Genomic DNA, 17,496 nt, shown 5'->3' on the forward strand with positions numbered 1-17,496 from the left:
AAAAATAAACAAATAAACTATTTTTATTAAAAAAATACATCACTGATCAAAGTAAATATAAAACTAAAAGTTTATTAAGTGATATATGTATAACAAATATATATCAACAACATAAATTGAATGTTTATATAAAAAAATATTAAAATATTACATGTTATTAATATTTGTAGGAGTCAATGTTAGTGACCTAAATGAAAGCAAATCATCAATTATATTATTCTCATTGTTTACTTGAGGTGGCTTAACATGATCTTCAATCACTTTCAGCCTCCGATCAATATTATCAACCTTTGACAGCACCATATCCAACTTTTCCAAAATTTTCTCCATTTTGAAGTCCAAAGAAGTAGGTGGAGCAACATTTATGTTTTTAAAGCTTGGACTGAAAGTCAAAGGATTGTTAAATAAGTTGCTCTCGGTGTCTAGAAGCTGAGCAAATGGAACAGGATTATTGTTTTGTGGCGAGGCACACACCTTTTTAACGTTGCCCAGTGCCACCTTTTTAACGTTGCCGAGTGACAACTTTATTTCCGCCACTTCCGAAGATGTCACTTAAATTCATGAATAAAAATGTTTATAACATCTTATAGTATATGTATACTTACAGAGATAGTTGGCTACTATTAAAGCATCTTCGCTTTTTTCAATATTGTTTATAATTCTATTGATTTGATTTGCCCAACCAGCAAGAGTGTCGCTTCTCACATTTTCAAGAAGATTAAATTTTTTGTTCCAGTAGTACGGAATTTTTTTGCCATCTAGGGCTTCTTTATATTTTTTTAACATCTGGAATACTCATATTGAATACTCCTTGTTTATTATAATTATTGGTGAAATTATATTATTGTATTTGGTACCGGAAAAAGTTTTTAACAACTGAAGGAAAGATGTCACTCAATCCTCTCCTTCATTATTACATAAATATTAGACAATGACGCAAATAATGATAGTCTGGATTATGTGGGCATAATGGAAATAAATGAAAAGCCTTTAATCATCATTAAAGGCTTTCCATTTAACATTTCGAAGCTTTCCTTGAGCCTCCAATGCAATGAATGGACTTGTGTTGCCATGAAGAAGCAGAACACCTATTTCATAGACTCTAAGTAAGTTTCCCATGGACTTATTCAGTCTCATCCTGTCTTAAGCTTAAGAATTATACCTGGTTCCTCAATTCCAACCCACTATCCAGACTATTATAATCATATACTTTTTCCACTACCTAATATAGAAATTTATTTACATCCATGAATACGTCCGCAAGAGGCTTGTGCCAATATTTTTTGTCCGTGGCTTCAAGCTGCCACAAGAAAAGAGTTTTGATAAAATAGCTGGCAATCTTGGAATGATTTTGTTGATCACGTAATTTCTGAAAAAAGTAAACAGTAACCACTAGTATTTTAACTACATATCCAAAACCTTTATTAGTTTCAATGTTGGTTTGAATGCCCTGTAGTCATCCTTGAACAATTCCCTTTCTTGTTCCTGGAAGGACAATCTCCAATAACGGTCTATGTTTTTGTCCACGTTGGTGGGTTTTTTTGGTACTATTAAGAATTTATCCTGCAACAGTTTCATGCATAGACCTTGGTGATTGATGTTCCCGACAGTTTACCCTGTTTGTTATTGGATTTTTCCTGTAAGGGCTTCCGGGCCAGTCAGTTTGACACAAAAATTGAAAGCAAGGCACAAAATCAACGTCCATCTTCATTTCCCTTCCGTTATGTACGCCCGAAATGTTGACTGTAAAAGCTGGTGCTTTGATGCTCCAGGTAGTCTTGAAGGGAATTCGAAAATTGATTGGTTCTCCTTTAATTTGAGCACACTTACATGAAACGTGGCCGTCTCCGTTTCGCTCAGAGATATAACGAATTCGTTCTTATCATTTGTGCCGTCCAGGTTTGTCTTGACTTTCTGTAACACCCCCTGAAGCCAAGAGAAGACCTTGGTGGTCGATAGATAGTTCTCGCTATCCAAGAAATCGTACAACTTTCTGAAAAACATCGCACGTTGTAAAATAAGTACTCTGGGAATTGTGGCCAACGTACAGAAACTTGTCCTTTTCGGGTCTCTTTAACATGCTGGCAAAATCGTGGATCTTGCAATATACGAAGCCATGTTTATCACTGACTTCGATTTTGGGTTTGATGCATACGGGCAAATTGAACACGAAATCCAAATCGTACTCTTCCGCCTTGCCGACTTTTAAATCGTCATAGAAACTACCTCCGTAAAAGAACCTTTCAAACAATCCGTTGAAAGTCTCATCTTTCAACAGCTCCTCCTTCACCTTTTCTTCCACCTAAAAGTAATAACAATTTGTATAGATTTTATAGCTTCAAAATATTTTTTCTTGTCTTCAACATATTAAAAGTTTCTACACTTTTTAACAAATTAATGCTAGTGATTCCAAAAAAATTAACTAAGGCGAAGCTTGTCATTTAAAATAAAGTATGAGAAGATAGATTTAAAGATGTTCTTTGACATTAATCCATCCAAAATGTTGTTTTATATTTTATTCAAATTTAAAAAGTTGCTACACATTCTTATGAAGTTCCCAATAAAGGTTTTAGGAAGATTAAAAAGGCGAAGCTTGTCATCTAAAATAAAGCATGATATGGTAGAGTTTAAACAGTTCTTTGACATTTATCACCTTAGAATATTTCTTCTCGTTTTAAACATATTAAATACAAGTTTCTACTTTTTTTAAGACATTAATGTTAGTGATTTCAAGAAAATTAACAAAGGCGAAGCTTGTCATTTAAAATAAAGTATGAGATGGTAGATTTAAAGCTGTTCTTTGACATTCATCCATTCAAAATGTTGTTTTATATTTTATTCAGATTTAAAACGTTGCTACATATTCTTATGAAGCTCACATTAAAGGTTTCAGGAAGATTACAAAGGCGAAGCTTATCATCTAAAATAGAGTATGAGTATGAATCTGTGACATTCATCTTCTCAGAATATTTTTCTTGTTTTAATCAGAGTAAATACAAGTTTAAGAAATTAATATTAGTTAGTGTTTTTAAGAAAATTAACAAAAGAGAAGCTTGTCATTTAAAAGTAAGTTCAACCAGTGAATTTAAAGCTGTTGTTTGACATCCACCCAAAAGGTTGCGAAGTAAGAGGTCAGAGAATGGAAGGTCATTGATGTTAATTCCAATAAATGGTGTATTATGTGATCTTCAGGTTACCAAGTGGTCTGTGGATGTAACCATGGATTCCCATAAACTTACGAATTTGACAATTTATGACTTCCTTGACAACAAACTATAACAAAAATTATTTACACGATTTACCACTGCCATACAAAATTCGGATAATATGGACAAACTATTGACCAAAAACGCTGGATTCGGCTCGATCTTCGGGCGCAGATCGTTCGCCGCCGCCACCACCGGTTTCTGGAAGAAACCGAAGAAAAGCAAACAGGCTTCCCCCGTCGAGGTGAAGGAGAACAAGATACCGTTCCGGTACCACGTTTGCGGCGACCAAGTGCCAGTCCACAAGACGATGGTGAGGGAGAAGAACAACAATTCGTCAGCGATTCAGATGCTGCAACCGAGAATGGTGCCCAAGTTCCTCAACAAGGAGTGACTGTGCGAAAGAGTTCCTATTTTTTTGAAACAATTATAAATTATTTGTGAGGAAAACTGCGACCTATTTGTGAGGTAGGTCGGTTGCCTTGAGGAAATATCCGATCGTGTCTAAATAAACTTCTATAGTTTGTTGTGATTTGTCTGATTTTTGTAAAATGTATTAAATTGTGGTGGCAATAAAAATGACATTAAAATTTGTAGTCTTGAGTTTGAATTGTCTGTTAAGTTGGCCAAGGTATACTTTTGTTTTTTGACGTTGCTGGTCAAAATTTATTGACTCATGGTTTAGACGTGTTTGATCCACTCGTTACTAGTCGCGCAAAATTGGGGCAATGGCTTTAATAAAAGGTAAAATGTTGTCGTTCTTCGTCCGTGGATTCTCCACCAAGCCCGACCTGAAGGCGTTGGCAGCCAAGACCATCAATATGGCCGAAGCAACACCCAATCACCTCAACTTCAGGTACAACGTCTGCCGCGAAAAGACTCCCACCTTCCGTAAGCTGGAACTGAACTCGCAGAAGCTGTCCATGCAGGAACTCCAGCCCTCAATGCAGACCCCGTTCTACACGAGCCCCGCAGAAATTTCCTACAGTCGTGCCAACGAACAGACCAAATATAAATCTATGAACGTGATGAAAATTACTCCTGCCAACGTCAAGACCTCCAGAGTGGCGAAGCAGTTTCAAGACCCACCTAAGAACTTGGCAACGGATGAGGACAAGGAGATGATGATGAAGAAGGAGAAGAACCGTTAAACATAACCAAATTGTTTTGGAGCTAACTTGATTAACAATTATCTCTGTTGTAAATTGTAATGTACATTGATTTTGATTGATTTTAAATAAACAAGTTGGCATAGATATTCCCCATCTTTCATTTTGTGTTGACGCAATTTTGTTGTCGGTCATTAAAGTAGTCGCAGCATGAATAAGTTGATAATAATAACCAGAAGCAAAATTTGGCGACTCCCCACCTACAAACTCTTGTCCACAAAGATCGACGCCAAGAAGCCGGCCAAGCCGAATGACCCGCAAGACACCAAAGTGCGCTACAACGTGTGCCAGGACAAACCTCCGACGTTCCAAAAGCTCAACATCCAAAAGACGCTGGCACCCCCGAAGCTGAGCCACGAACTGCAGGAGCTGCAGCCGGCGATGAACTCGCAGATCTACACCGGACCCACGGGGTTGCCGCAGACCAGGGCCAACGAGGCGCAGGCGAAGCAGAAGACCGGAGCGGAGCCGCTGAAGAGGTACACGCACTTCATGGTGTCGACCACGTGCAAGAACGTCACGTTGCCCCTCAAGATGTCCAAGCTGGCCAAACCCTTCCCGGATCCCGTTAAAGTCATGTCGTCGCAAATCATCTCTGATCAGGATAAGGCTGATCAGATGTTCGCCGAGTCCAGGCTGGCCCCAGTCTTTGGAAACTACTAGCTGGTTTAAGTTTTTTTGGAAATTAGCCAAATTCTACAAGATAGTAACTCTTAAGTAGTATTTATTAATTGTAATGCTGGAATAAATTTGAAATAAAGTTATGAACCACTGATATTTAGTTTGTCATTGAAGTATTTTATGAAATTTTGAGGGTAAAGTCACCAAATCAGCTACAAAAAGGTGACCTTTGACAGGCAACAACTCCAACTGCCGGGAGAACGATGGAAGTAGACGATTCAAGGACACCATCACGTACAAGAACATGTCCAAACTAGTAAAGCCCTCAACCTTGTCTGCGACAAAGAGAAAACGTACCAGAAGCTGGCCAAGACAAATTTCAAACTTGTCAATGGCAAAATCGTTGTGTCCATTTATGATTGTCAATTGATTACAATAGATAAATAAATGTGAACCCTTCATAAATCACTACAGTCAGTTTTTTCGTTATTCAATATTGTCAAATCATATAAATTGTCAAGTGAGACGAGCCCGCACCGAAATGGCGTCGAGGTCGTTGTACAGCAGCAAAATTTTCCGTATATGCCGCCTGCTCTACTCCACCAAGCCCGAGCAGAAGGCGGTGGCCCGCAAGACCGGCCACCAGGAGGTGGTGGGCCAGAACAGGCCCAACATCCGCTACACCGTGTGCCAAAAGAAGACGCCCACATTCCACAAGATCGAAACCAAAAGCTCCCAGGCCCCCCTCAAGATATGCCAAGAACTGCAGGAGTTGCAACCGTCGTTGCAGCCCCACGTCTACAGATGTCCCACCGAGATGCCCCAGAACCAGGCGAACGAGGCCCAGACCAAACAGAAAATAGTCCACGAGGCGGAGAAGAGAAACTTCCTGGCCTCCACCACCTACAAGAACGTCACGTTGCCGCTCAAGACTTCCAAGTTGGCGAAGCCCTTCCCGGATCCTGTCAAGGTTATGCCCTCCCACACCGTCTCTGATCAGGACAAGGCGGAGCAGATGCTGGCCGACTCCAGGATGCAAGCTTTGTATCGTAAATAGTGTGAATTTGCTAATCAATTTTAGACCTCACTTATGTAAAATTCGATGTGAACAAAACAAAATAATGTAGATCAACGTACCAGATGTAACTCAAATAAAATTTGAAATATAACAACAATGGTGTGTGTTATTGACGTTTGTCACTAATTTCAAAGTTTGACATTAAAAATTATCCCGTGACGAGCACCTCGCAAAATTAACCATGTCTTTGTACGGAAGCAAAGTGTACAAGTTGTGCGCCAGGCGCCTGTCCTCCAAGCCGGACCACAAGACTGCCAAGACCAAAGAGCAGCCCGAAACGGCGCCCATCAAGACCAACAACCTACGCTACACCGTCTGCCAGGAACGTTCGCAGGTCTACCACAAGCTGGACACGTCCAAGACGAGCATACCGCCGATACTGTCCAACGAGCTCCAGGAGCTCCAGCCGTCGATGCAACGCCAGGTGTACAAGTGTCCGACGGAGATGCCGCAGAACCAGGCGGAGCCGAACGAGAAGATCGAGGCGGAGAAGACCATGAGACTCATGAGGTCGACCACATACAAGAACGTGACGTTACCGTTGAAGATGTCAAAGTTGGCGAAGCCCTTCCCCGACCCCGTCAAGGTTATGCCCTCGCACACTGTCTCCGATCAGGACAAGGCTGAGCAGATGCTCAACGACTCCAAGATGCAAGCCCTGTACCGCAAACAGTAATTTCAATCATTTTCATTTAGGCTCATTGATTTAATCGTTCTTTTTTTAACCCCTATGTTTGTTAAATCACTCATGTACTTGTCCAAATTAAAGTTCCTGCCTTTCAGTTTGGAATAAAACAGTCCGCATTAGACGATGTGTTTTTATTTATCATTGTGGTTGCCTTAGAAATGATGACGTACATAATGTAACAGTAAATTTTTGACCATGTCACAATACAGCAGCAAAATCTTCAACTTATCCAAGCTGAACTGCATAACAGCTTTGTGGAGGAAAAAGTCTAAAGAAATCAACGTGGGCTTGACTAGAGACAAGAAGAATGGTCCACAGTTTTATAATCAAGTTGTGGATGTGCCCCCCCAGGCCCCCGAAGACAAACACATCAAAAAGAAACCAGAAAACAAGTATAGGGAGTTCATGGTCTCGACCACTTATAAGAACGTAACTAAGCCTTTAAAAATGTCAATTTTGGCGAAGCCCTTTCCTGAACCTGTCAACACTATGAGGTCGCACGTGGTATCTGACCAGGAAAAGGCTGACCTGATGTTGCTGGAGTCGAAACTGCACTCTTTATTTAAGAACTTAATACAATAATATTGATTGTTGTTGAAGATTCACAGTTTGTAATGTATTGTGACATTATTCTAAATATAAAAGTAAACAAAATTGTTGTTGTATTAATAAACAAATTGGTAACCACAGCAACGGGAGTAACATCAACGGTAACCAAGGTAGGGTTCCAAATCATTTCACATTCAATCCGAATAGAACGCACACGCATCCCGTCCCGATGGCCCTCCTCCGCAATAAATTAACCAAATTGTACCTCAGGCCCTTCTCAACAAAAGTGGAAGTGAAAATCCCCAAAGCAACGGACCAGACGGAGCCGCCGATGGACAACGTGAAGGTGCACTTCAGCGTCGCCCAGGACGCCACGTCGCTGCGCAGCCTGAGCATGCAGAAGCCGGCGCCGAAGAAGACGTACGAACCGGAGATGTCCAGGACGCCGTACTACAAGTGTCCGACGGAGCCGGTGCAGACCAAGGAGCTGGCCAGACCGAAAATGGAGAAACGCTACGGCAACTTCATGGTGTCGCCGACGTACAAGAACGTCACATTGCCGCTGAAGCTGTCCAAGCTGGCGAAGCCGTTTCCGGATCCGGTGTCGGTGATGACGTCGCACACGATCTCCGATCAGGAGAAGGCCGAACAGATGCTGGCTGAGTCCAGGTTCCAGGATTTTTATCGTAAACAGTGATTGCATTTAGATAATTTTTTTGTTTGGGAAATTTTCTGACAATTGTAATAATGTAAAATTCTAGTATACTATTTATAATTGCAAATTGTGTTTTAATTTATTTATATGAATATTTAACAGACCAATAGTAACAGGATAGGTAAGAACAATTTATTATTTGAACCTTGTTTCTAAGTCTATTTAAACTAATTGAATGAACAGTGAACAATTTATGTGCGTTATTTATAATCACCTAAATTTGTTGCTAAAAACCAAGGAAATTGGTTGAAACCATGAATTTAAATTTAAGATTTATCAGAAAATAATTTTTTTAAGTATATATATTTATAATTGCGAATAAATTGGCTTTACCATATATACCTAAACCCAATAATTTTTCAATTATTAACTTTATTTGTTCAAAAATTTTGACATATTGATGGATTAATTAAAAACATCAATTTTGGTGCTAAAAAGTTGATTTTTGACATACACGTTAATCAAGGACCATTTTATAAGGAGCCCTTATTAGTATTCCCAAATTATATACAGGGTGTCCGTTATTTACATTAAATTTTGTGCCCCTTAAAACACCAATAACTTTGTTATTCTCAATGAAACACCCTGTATATTTTTAGATTTTTGAATTTTACATATAATTTCAAATAAAATGGCTATACTATGTCCTATACCTAAACCCAATAGCTTTTGAGTAATTAATTTTTTTCTTTAAATTTTGACAGATGGTCTAACTACAATGTCTGTAAAGCCACCAATTTTGATGCTGGGAAGTTAATTTTTGGCATACACGTTAATCAAGGACCATTCTATAAGGAGACATTATCAGTACTCCTAAATTTTATACAGGGTGTTTAAAGAAACTTAAATTCAATTAAACCATTGTTTCATATTAGCCATTTTTAAATATAATTAAATATTGATTTGAAAATACTTACATGAGATTTAATTTTTTTGTAAATCTTTGTTTCTATATCCGGTAACCTGATATATTTTTCATTTATTTTTGTTAACACCGCCTCCATGATAAAATTATCTCAATGTACAAAATGAAAACTGAAATAAATAAAACATATGAAACATTATAGAGTCTTATAAGATCATAAATCATCATAATTCTTATCAAAAATAAACAATTTGTGTGCATCATAGATTCTGAGAATATTTGATTATTTGATCAAATTGGTTGAAGTATTATCTTAATATTCATATTTATTATCAATAAAAATAAATAAGGAAAACATAATGATTACTATAATTATAATTTAAATTATCTTAACAAATTAAATTACATTGTTGTATTGTTTTTCAATATTAAACTTTAATTTAAAATAGTATATAATTAGTAATATTAAATAATCCAATAATAATTTATTAATAAGCTATAACCTCACATGTCTAGTAATGAATATAATAATAAATATATGTTTTTTATTTTACTAGTTAATAGATGTTATATAATATAAACACATACGTACATACTTAAGTCACTTAAAGAAGTACCATACAACAAAATTACACAATAACCTTTCGGGGAAACACACAGTAACTACGAACCGACGTGAACCATTTGTAATCACCAACTTATCTAAGAAATCACGTCCGGTGTGTACTAATAACTTACAATATAACGTCGTCAAATATTCATTCTATTTATGAGAGAAAACACGTCGCAAAGATTAAATACAGGAAACGCTGACACGGCAAATTGATGTAATGTTGGTTGCATGGTCGCAAGAACGCTTGTTTTACAAACACGATTTTGACAATTTTGACAGACGATTTGTTTATTAATCAACCCAATAATAAATGATTTAAACAACTAAATTACAGTGATAATAAGGAAAACAGATGAATTTTTACGCGATTTATTGTTTAGTTTGAGATATCCCGAAGGTGAAGCGCGGTAACAATGAATTTGGAACTATTAGGTGAGTTTCCCGGTTATTTCCCTAATGCCCACTTAACCAAACTCTGTTACAGAATCGTTCGGACAGAATTACCCGGAGGAATTCGACGGCATTCTAGATTCACTCTCGATAGCGGTTACATGTGCGTACAACAAGCGTGGCACTTTGTTGGCGGTAGGGTGCAACGACGGCAGGATTGTAATATGGGATTTCCTAACGAGGGGCATAGCCAAAATAATATCGGCGCACGTGCATCCGGTTTGCAGCATTAGCTGGTCCAGGAATGGGCACAAGTTGGCCTCAGCCTCCACTGACAACACTGTTTGTATATGGGATGTGTTGTCTGGGGAGTGTGAACAGAAGTACAGGTTCCCCTGTCCTGTTATTAAGGTGCAGTTCGAGCCTCGGAACATGGAAAGGTTGTTGGTGTGTCCCTTGAAGCATGCGGCTGTTCTGGTTGACGTAAATGGCAAGCATCAGGTTTTACCAGTGGATGAGGATGTAATTAATTGTATTAGGAGTTGTTTCAAAGTTGAAACTTTCTGTTTTTAGGGTGACTTGAATATAGCTGCCTCTTTTGATAGAAGGGGGGATTATGTATATACAGGGAACGCAAGAGGTAAAGTGCTAGTCCTGGATTCTAGAACATTGGAAGTCAAAGCCAGTTTCAGAATTGTTCTGGGATCATCAAGTGCAGCTGCTGTAAGAAGTATAGAGTTTGCTCGAAGAGGAGAGTAAGTAGTTCATTTAAAATAACTCCAGTATTTTAACTTTAACAACATTTTCAGTTGCTTTCTTATTAACACTGCAGACAGAGTCATAAGGGTGTACAATAGTAAGGAAATCTTAGCCTTTGGGAAAGATTGTGAGCCAGAACCCCTACAAAAATTACAAGACTTGGTCAACAGGTATTTACCAATTTAAACAACAAAATTAAACCCATTAACATTGTGTATTGTAGGACAATGTGGAAAAAGTGTTGCTTCTCAGGCGATGGCGAATATATTTGTGCTGGCTCAGCCCGACAACATGCACTGTACATTTGGGAAAGGTCTGTGGGTAACCTGGTGAAAATTCTGCATGGTACAAAGGGAGAATTGCTTTTGGACGTCGCCTGGCATCCAGTTAGACCTATAATTGCTAGTATTTCATCAGGTATAAAGGGAACAATTGTAAAATACAAATAAATAATCAAAACAATAAAATATTTATAGTGTGCATATGATTGAAGGTGTTGTGAGTATATGGGCCCAAAACCAGGTAGAAAATTGGTCTGCTTTCGCCCCCGACTTCAAAGAACTGGACGAAAACGTTGAGTATGAAGAGCGAGAAAGCGAATTTGACCTAACTGATGAGGATAAATCAATTGCAAGTGGTGGTGACGACAAAGAAGACACGGATTTAGAGGTAATTATATTTAATTTACTTGATACGTTCACAACAAGTTGGAATTTTAGGTCGACGTTTGTGCTGTAGAACCAGTTGCTGCTTTTTGTAGCTCAGACGAGGAAAATGAAAATACTGACTGTCTACAATTCCTCCCCATAGCCCCAGAGGTAATAAATTACATTTATTTTACATTAATAATTTTAACTATTTAATTTACATCCAGATTGAAGACCCTGAAGATAATTGGACAGCCTCTGACAACATTCCCCCTACAAACCAAGGAAATGGGCCACCACCACCAAAGAAAAAGAAGTACAAGTCTTACGACATAGCTCTGGAAAATACGTGTGATGGAGGTATGTTTAATTAAATTACGTAATTGCATAAGATTAATTTTTGTTTTCAGAAATCCATCCCCTTTTGAGTAACAAGACAAAGGATAAACAGGTGGGTGGAGGAAAGAAAAGTGCGGGACGGCCACGAAAGTAAAAAATTATACTTGTACTGTTATAAATTGCTTTTTACACCAGTTTAGGTACAGAAATGAATAACATTGTTTTGTCAACAATATATTTGTCCTACTATTTTACATTGGTTTTAATTTACAGTGTAAAAAAAGTAACAAAACTTTTCATTATGGTTGATGTAACAACACAATTCAAAAATTACGAAATCTTTGAAAAATTGCACTCTGACATTATAAACTAGTGCCGTGTTGAGGGATCTATTATCATAAAAAAGACATGTAATAATACCAAGTACAGTCTAAAATAATAGAACGGTTTGTATGCAAATTGCAATTTGCAAACAATAAAAACAGTTATATACAGAAAAAAATATGTTACTGGGGCGTAATCAACAGCACAAAATTAAATAATGACTAAATAAAAATGTGAATGAAGTAGAAACTTTTAATATCTAGTTCAACAATGAATTTTCCATTCAGTTGTCGAAAATGCTCTCTTTAAATGCCTTTAACCAATAAGTATACCAACACCCAGTCTAAACTGGTTTTTACTATGGTTCATAAGTCCACTAAATGCTAAGGTGAAAGGCAAGGGGCTCAATTTCTTTTCTAACACTGCACCCACTGACCAGTTTGAGTCGATGTGTCCTAAAAACAAAAAAAACAAGGAACCTATTGCAAGCTAAAAAAAGAGATAAAAGTAATTACCTTTGAATACCACTTCGCTTTTAGGTAAATCAACTTGATAACCAATTGAAGCAACACATTCCTGCATTCTGTGATTTGCCTCCAGTTCCACACCAATTTGCAATTGTTTACTAGCTTTCTGATAATAGCACAAATGCACTCCGGAAACTCCCAACGTTCCAGACAACTGAACATTTTCTGTGGTATACCTAAATAAAACAATAATCAGAACTAATAGGGGCAATAAATTGAGAAAACTTACTTGGATGCAATACTCAAAAGAGCAATTTCTCCTCCTGGTATTCCTGTACCCTTCTGATACGCTAATTCGGAACCCAAAGCTAATTTAGAAGTCACCGACTGTAAGTAATGTAACACAACCACACCAGACCCATTAATAATGTCTGGATTAGCTACTGTACAACTGGCAGTGAAATCATCTCCCTTGTAATTCATTGTTAGTTGTCCTACTGTAAACTGAGATCCTTGGACCTATAAAAAACAAAAGTGTTTACACTGAAACATCATCCAACAAGATTTAAATTAGTACCTGGGCCCCAAATTTGGCTTGGAGCCTGCTCTGCAACTGGTGAATGATAGTGGCGTTAAGATTGCCCGATGGATCGATGTCGCCGAGCAAAATCGGATAGGCCTCGCTGGGGGACAACTGTTTCGTCCCCACATAAGTGGCACCAAACCTATAGCCACTGGGAGTCACCGAGCTCATATTGATGGTGTGCGATATCTGGAAGTGGTTGCTCAGGCCGCGCGTGAGCATAATCCTTGCGCCCTCGAAGCATGTTGGGAAGACGCCTGGACAATTGGGTGTTTAAATTTGTTGAGGTTATGTCACTGCAACTTACTTTTGCATTTTGTGTGGATATCCTCTAAGGGACCCGGATTCTCGAGCTTCTCTCTGCAGCTGGCCGGTGCCGTTTTCTTGGTTACGTCCGGCTTGGGGCAAGGCGGCGGCGGCGGCGGTGCCGGAGCTGAATAAGCGTGTACGTTACCCATTTTGACTTAAAAGTTTATACGAGGTTCGGGGACTGTTTATGTAATAAGTGCTTTCGAATTCTATTGTGCCCTGCACATGTGCTCTTCGAATAACTGAAGCGAGATATTTTACATCAAAAGCGATAACACAATAGAGTATTACACATTTTTGATAAAATTATCCCGAAAAGATTGACAAATGTGACAGATAATGCAGACGTTAATTTTATCGACCACGGCCATGTGCATAGGAAATTTGAATATAGGCGGGAAAGACGCTTCGATTTTTTATGTTGATAACGAAATCAACGTTATTTAAATTATTATCGTAAATCGTGTTGTATTTTATTAACTCTATTGTTCTAAAGTTTACTGTGTGTTTATTGTTAGTTTTGATTCCAAAATGTTTATTAATAAATACAGTGGCGGCTACTCTCCTGATTTTATTGACATAACGTTAATATTATAAAATACATTTTTTACGTTTTTATCCTTTAAAAAAGAATGTAACGTTGACAATTGTTTAGTTACTTAATCGTGTGCGTTTTTGATGGATTTAGTTAGAAAGTTATATTTTCAATACCCTCACAGCCGCCACTGCTTTTTATTATTCACCGGTTGACAGTTGAAGGCGCATTTGACCATAAACATAACCTCCAAAAATGTCCGATGATGAGCACATGGATATTAAAGAAATTAAAATAGAAGACGATGAGGACATCAAACCGTCAAAATCCGGCGAAGTTCTGTTCCCGAACGAAACCAAATTCGCCCACATTAAAAACAAACAAGTGCGCACTCAACAATTTCAAAAAACACAACGTGAACTAAAAAAGGTTAGTACACCTCGTATTTATCTTGTCGCACCTTTTAAAGTCGTTGGTGTGGTTTACAGGCGAAAAAGGAGGCGAAGAAGAAGCGCGAACGGGAAGGCGCCCCCAAAAAGCAGCCGCATACAATTGAAAGTCTGAGGGAAAAAGATGAAACAACAGTAGTTGACATAGAAGAAGAAGGCAATGAGTTGGTCAAGGAAGACATAGAACACGACGAATTTAGTCAATATTATAAGCACGCGTACGAACCTAAAGTCCTTATAACTTACACGGAGGAGCCTCTGAAGAAAACCAGAATATTTGGCAGGGAGCTGCGCAGGATTATTCCCAATTCGGTGTCGCTGTATCGTAACAACGCCTCCATTAAGTCCATAGTGAAAAGTGCGACGAAAAGGGACTTCACGGACATCTTGGTAATTAATGAAAACAAAAAACAACCAGACGGTTTGTTGCTCATTCATTTACCCAATGGGCCAACTGCACATTTTAAAATAAGCAATCCCAGAATTACGACAGAACTGAGGAAGAACTACAGGCACATAACTGCGCACAGGCCGGAGGTGGTTTTGAATAATTTTACCACCAGGTTGGGGTTAACTGTTGGTAGGATGCTGGGTGCTATTTTCCATTATGATCCTGAGTTTGTGGGACAGAGAGCTGTAACGTTTCACAACCAGAGAGATTTTATATTTTTCAGGCATTATAGGTAAATTTTACTTTAACTATTAATTGTGGAGAAATTAATTGGTAATTTTTTAGGTACACATTTGACAGTGAGGGTAAGAGAGCAAGATTAAAAGAGTTGGGGCCAAGGTTTACCTTAAAATTGAGGTCGTTGCAGAAGGGCACATTTGACAGTAAATATGGACAATATGAATGGATTATTGAAGGAAGAAGGCATAAAATGGAGACAAGCAGGAGGAAATTCTTTTTGTAATGTTAATAAATATTTTATTATAAGTATTAAATTGTTTTATTCCTGAAATAAATAATACCCACTAAATTTCAATTAAAAATAGTAATTCACACTAAAAATAAATAGTACATAGTGTCCATAATTATAAAAAACTTTTAAAATAGATTAAAAATATTAATTTCTGCTTATGTTAAATATTCTAGAGGGACAAAACTAAAAAAAGGTGTGTTATATGACGAAAACATGGAGGAGATTCAATTATGCTATTGGAGATGCACAGAGATATATTAAATAACAATTTTTTACATGTATTGAAGAAATGATGCTCAGAACAAATGTGCTTCATCATTCATTATTAATTATATATATAATTATTTTCTGATTAATACTAAAATAACAGAAATATATTTTTAATGAAAATTAAAAAATTAGACCAACCACATGTGAATAGACTATAGTTTATTTCACTTAGTACCTTATGTGAATGTAGTGTAGATATTAATTTAAAAATACTAATAATAATTAGTTAATTACACAAATTTGAAAACATTTTAGAAAGTTGCTATAATAATGATAACTACTGTATATAAAAAATATATATTAATTTTTTTGTATATATTTGTAAAATTAACTGAAAATTATTAATAATTTTATTTTCCTAGCTTCATTCATAATTTAAAAAATTTTATAAAAAACTAAAAGCTAACCTTAATGTTTTGTTTAAAGAATAAAATTAATCGATTATTTTTGTATTTATTTAAATATTTTAAAAAGTGCCAAACTTTCAAAAACAAAAATAGTCCTGTAAATATTTAGCTGTAGTTCCGATGACTGTCGTTAGATGTCGCCACCGTGCACAATTTGAAATGAAAAATGGCGATGTTAAATGTGTATTTTCTGTCATTTTGTGAAGTTTTTAATAATAATAAATTAAACAAGTTTTAACGAAATTACAGTTTCGCGACCAACTTTATAAAAACAGTGTTATGTAGTGCCACAGGACTGTTACAAAGTGTGACACGTATTATTTAATACTGAATTGTTCAATTTGTTTCCGGATTTATTTGAAAAAAATTAACAGTAAACAACCGGTAAGTAACAATTATTGAAAAAAAAGTTGATTGTAAATTCAGGAAGTACATTGGCAACATCAGGGGGCAACGGACGTGGGGGTGAACCCGCAATTTGCATAAACAATTTAATGTCAGTGCCGAAATGTCGGAGCGTTTTCCTGCCAAACACAAGCCACAAAGTAAATGCGACACAATGCACATTTTCTCTAATGACATAACCTCCGCACCAGTCGTCCAACGGATCCAACAGGTGCCCGGACGCCCGCACCAGGTCCACGACTGTACAGGTCCGATGGACGATTTTTAAAATGCCCATTAGATTTACCGTAATAAAACAACCATTGGAGTACACCTGCTCGGTGCAGTTCTAGCCGTTGGTCGCGTTAATTCCTGGGCTATTTGGCAGCCGCACCGCACAAATTCCGCCTTCAGTTATTTAAAGTTTAAAGTGAAAAATTGTGGCCCAAAAACTTCCAAGATTTGAAACACCTTAACGCCGTTCGAAACCGCAGAACAGCTTGCCCGTAATCGAATCGGACGCCCCGACAGTCGGGGCAGATGCTCCGCAGGCAAGGGAAGCGAATCGAAGCGTGGTCCTGAAACCGCAACTTCCAATTTCCGCTGCTGGGACAAAAGCTGTTTATTAATTACTCAGTTCTTTTCTTTTTTGTGGAATTCAATTAGGGAAATTGGTTCACACCTATTTTTTTTTTTGGTTTAGTTTCGCGTTCGCACCACGCCGAAAAGGATATTTGCATGTTTTGCATAAATCCTTGAGCCAGGACATGCTAGAGCTGACCGCAACTTGGCGTATTGCAGGAATGGCTATTTAAATCCGGCACCGCGTTGCCAGATCAAGTGCTAACACCTTTGAAATTGCTGAATAATATAATTCCCTTCGTCCTTTTCCAACGATGGGGACAGCAAAAAATAATTTTATTAAATGTAATGTTTAAGTTTATTTTTTTCTAAAAATGTGATAGTTAATTTAAAGGTATATAAATTAACAATATATTTTATAAAAATTAGTAAACAGGAAATATTGTTTTATGTCAATTTTCAATGACTAAGTAGATTTAATAAGTTATTTTAAAATTAATTGTTAAAGTTTAATATATTGTTTTTAGCCCTCTTTTCAATTATAAATATAAAATAAGTTTCCTTAATAATCACTTTATCTTATTTAATAGTTTGTAAGTAAAAATAAGATAATATCTTGAGTTC

At 37.2% G+C, this 17,496-nt stretch overlaps 6 protein-coding genes across 7 annotated transcripts in view; 4 read left to right on the forward strand and 2 right to left on the reverse strand.

Annotated features, from left to right (window-relative positions):
* Window position 1: 1 nt before the first annotated feature.
* Window positions 2-9,658, reverse strand: LOC109607230 (cyclic GMP-AMP synthase-like receptor). The gene is made up of 10 exons (XM_049962743.1): window positions 9,590-9,658; window positions 9,484-9,554; window positions 8,944-9,061; window positions 2,049-2,302; window positions 1,831-1,993; window positions 1,616-1,777; window positions 1,420-1,563; window positions 1,244-1,369; window positions 606-786; window positions 2-551 (listed from the first exon to the last, which is right to left on the reverse strand). The coding sequence occupies exons 3-10, from the start codon at window positions 9,028-9,030 to the stop codon at window positions 148-150; spliced, it is 1,521 nt and encodes a 506-aa protein (XP_049818700.1). The 5' UTR covers window positions 9,031-9,061; window positions 9,484-9,554; window positions 9,590-9,658; the 3' UTR covers window positions 2-147.
* LOC126264497 (uncharacterized) lies at window positions 5,455-6,171 on the forward strand. Its single transcript, XM_049962750.1, has 2 exons — window positions 5,455-5,615; window positions 5,646-6,171. Exons 1-2 carry the CDS (start codon window positions 5,538-5,540, stop codon window positions 6,051-6,053), a joined length of 486 nt encoding a protein of 161 aa, XP_049818707.1. The 5' UTR covers window positions 5,455-5,537; the 3' UTR covers window positions 6,054-6,171.
* A 117-nt stretch (window positions 9,659-9,775) lies between the features above and the next one.
* Window positions 9,776-11,893, forward strand: LOC109608249 (retinoblastoma-binding protein 5 homolog). The gene is made up of 9 exons (XM_020024661.2): window positions 9,776-9,936; window positions 9,989-10,416; window positions 10,468-10,649; window positions 10,704-10,823; window positions 10,877-11,070; window positions 11,147-11,322; window positions 11,373-11,471; window positions 11,528-11,660; window positions 11,711-11,893. Exons 1-9 carry the CDS (start codon window positions 9,918-9,920, stop codon window positions 11,791-11,793), a joined length of 1,434 nt encoding a protein of 477 aa, XP_019880220.1. The 5' UTR covers window positions 9,776-9,917; the 3' UTR covers window positions 11,794-11,893.
* Window positions 11,894-12,201: 308 nt separating this feature from the next.
* LOC109603990 (mitochondrial import receptor subunit TOM40 homolog 1) lies at window positions 12,202-13,660 on the reverse strand. The gene is made up of 5 exons (XM_049962744.1): window positions 13,321-13,660; window positions 13,008-13,270; window positions 12,720-12,949; window positions 12,479-12,666; window positions 12,202-12,418 (listed from the first exon to the last, which is right to left on the reverse strand). Exons 1-5 carry the CDS (start codon window positions 13,469-13,471, stop codon window positions 12,279-12,281), a joined length of 972 nt encoding a protein of 323 aa, XP_049818701.1. The 5' UTR covers window positions 13,472-13,660; the 3' UTR covers window positions 12,202-12,278.
* A 356-nt stretch (window positions 13,661-14,016) lies between these two features.
* Window positions 14,017-15,251, forward strand: LOC109603993 (probable ribosome production factor 1). The gene is made up of 3 exons (XM_020020501.2): window positions 14,017-14,286; window positions 14,346-14,989; window positions 15,043-15,251. The coding sequence occupies exons 1-3, from the start codon at window positions 14,113-14,115 to the stop codon at window positions 15,218-15,220; spliced, it is 996 nt and encodes a 331-aa protein (XP_019876060.2). The 5' UTR covers window positions 14,017-14,112; the 3' UTR covers window positions 15,221-15,251.
* An 815-nt stretch (window positions 15,252-16,066) lies between these two features.
* LOC109605155 (protein spitz) overlaps window positions 16,067-17,496 on the forward strand; it is a 180,537-nt gene continuing 179,107 nt past the window's right edge. The window contains exon 1 of one of the 2 annotated variants that reach the window (XM_049962748.1): window positions 16,067-16,290. The gene's annotated coding sequence lies outside the window, so the exon portion shown is untranslated. The remainder of the gene's footprint in view (window positions 16,291-17,496) is intronic. The other variant, XM_049962747.1, reaches the window with a different exon arrangement.

Source organism: Aethina tumida, chromosome 2 (genome assembly GCF_024364675.1).
Source record: "Aethina tumida isolate Nest 87 chromosome 2, icAetTumi1.1, whole genome shotgun sequence".
Classification (NCBI taxonomy): Eukaryota; Metazoa; Arthropoda; class Insecta; order Coleoptera; family Nitidulidae; genus Aethina; species Aethina tumida.

What these genes read in the sequence shown, in the direction of transcription:
- LOC126264497 (XM_049962750.1), top strand. Translation starts at nt 5,538, where the DNA reads ATGGCGTCGAGGTCGTTGTACAGCAGCAAAATTTTCCGTATATGCCGC. An exon ending in CCACCAAGCCCGAGCAGAAG is followed by an intron (nt 5,616 to 5,645) that starts GCGGTGGCCCGC and finishes GGCCACCAGGAG; the next exon opens with GTGGTGGGCCAGAACAGGCC.
- LOC109607230 (XM_049962743.1), bottom strand. Translation starts at nt 9,030, where the DNA reads ATGGAGGCGGTGTTAACAAAAATAAATGAAAAATATATCAGGTTACCG. An exon ending in AAAATCCAATAACAAACAGG is followed by an intron (nt 1,564 to 1,615) that starts GTAAACTGTCGG and finishes AAACTGTTGCAG; the next exon opens with GATAAATTCTTAATAGTACC. An exon ending in CAACATTGAAACTAATAAAG is followed by an intron (nt 1,370 to 1,419) that starts GTTTTGGATATG and finishes TACTTTTTTCAG; the next exon opens with AAATTACGTGATCAACAAAA.
- LOC109608249 (XM_020024661.2), top strand. An exon ending in AATTGCTAGTATTTCATCAG is followed by an intron (nt 11,071 to 11,146) that starts GTATAAAGGGAA and finishes ATATGATTGAAG; the next exon opens with GTGTTGTGAGTATATGGGCC. An exon ending in AAGAAGACACGGATTTAGAG is followed by an intron (nt 11,323 to 11,372) that starts GTAATTATATTT and finishes TTGGAATTTTAG; the next exon opens with GTCGACGTTTGTGCTGTAGA.
- LOC109603990 (XM_049962744.1), bottom strand. Translation starts at nt 13,471, where the DNA reads ATGGGTAACGTACACGCTTATTCAGCTCCGGCACCGCCGCCGCCGCCG. An exon ending in AAGCCAAATTTGGGGCCCAG is followed by an intron (nt 12,950 to 13,007) that starts GTACTAATTTAA and finishes TGTTTTTTATAG; the next exon opens with GTCCAAGGATCTCAGTTTAC. An exon ending in CTTTTGAGTATTGCATCCAA is followed by an intron (nt 12,667 to 12,719) that starts GTAAGTTTTCTC and finishes TGTTTTATTTAG; the next exon opens with GTATACCACAGAAAATGTTC.
- LOC109603993 (XM_020020501.2), top strand. Translation starts at nt 14,113, where the DNA reads ATGTCCGATGATGAGCACATGGATATTAAAGAAATTAAAATAGAAGAC. An exon ending in CACAACGTGAACTAAAAAAG is followed by an intron (nt 14,287 to 14,345) that starts GTTAGTACACCT and finishes TGTGGTTTACAG; the next exon opens with GCGAAAAAGGAGGCGAAGAA. An exon ending in ATATTTTTCAGGCATTATAG is followed by an intron (nt 14,990 to 15,042) that starts GTAAATTTTACT and finishes GTAATTTTTTAG; the next exon opens with GTACACATTTGACAGTGAGG.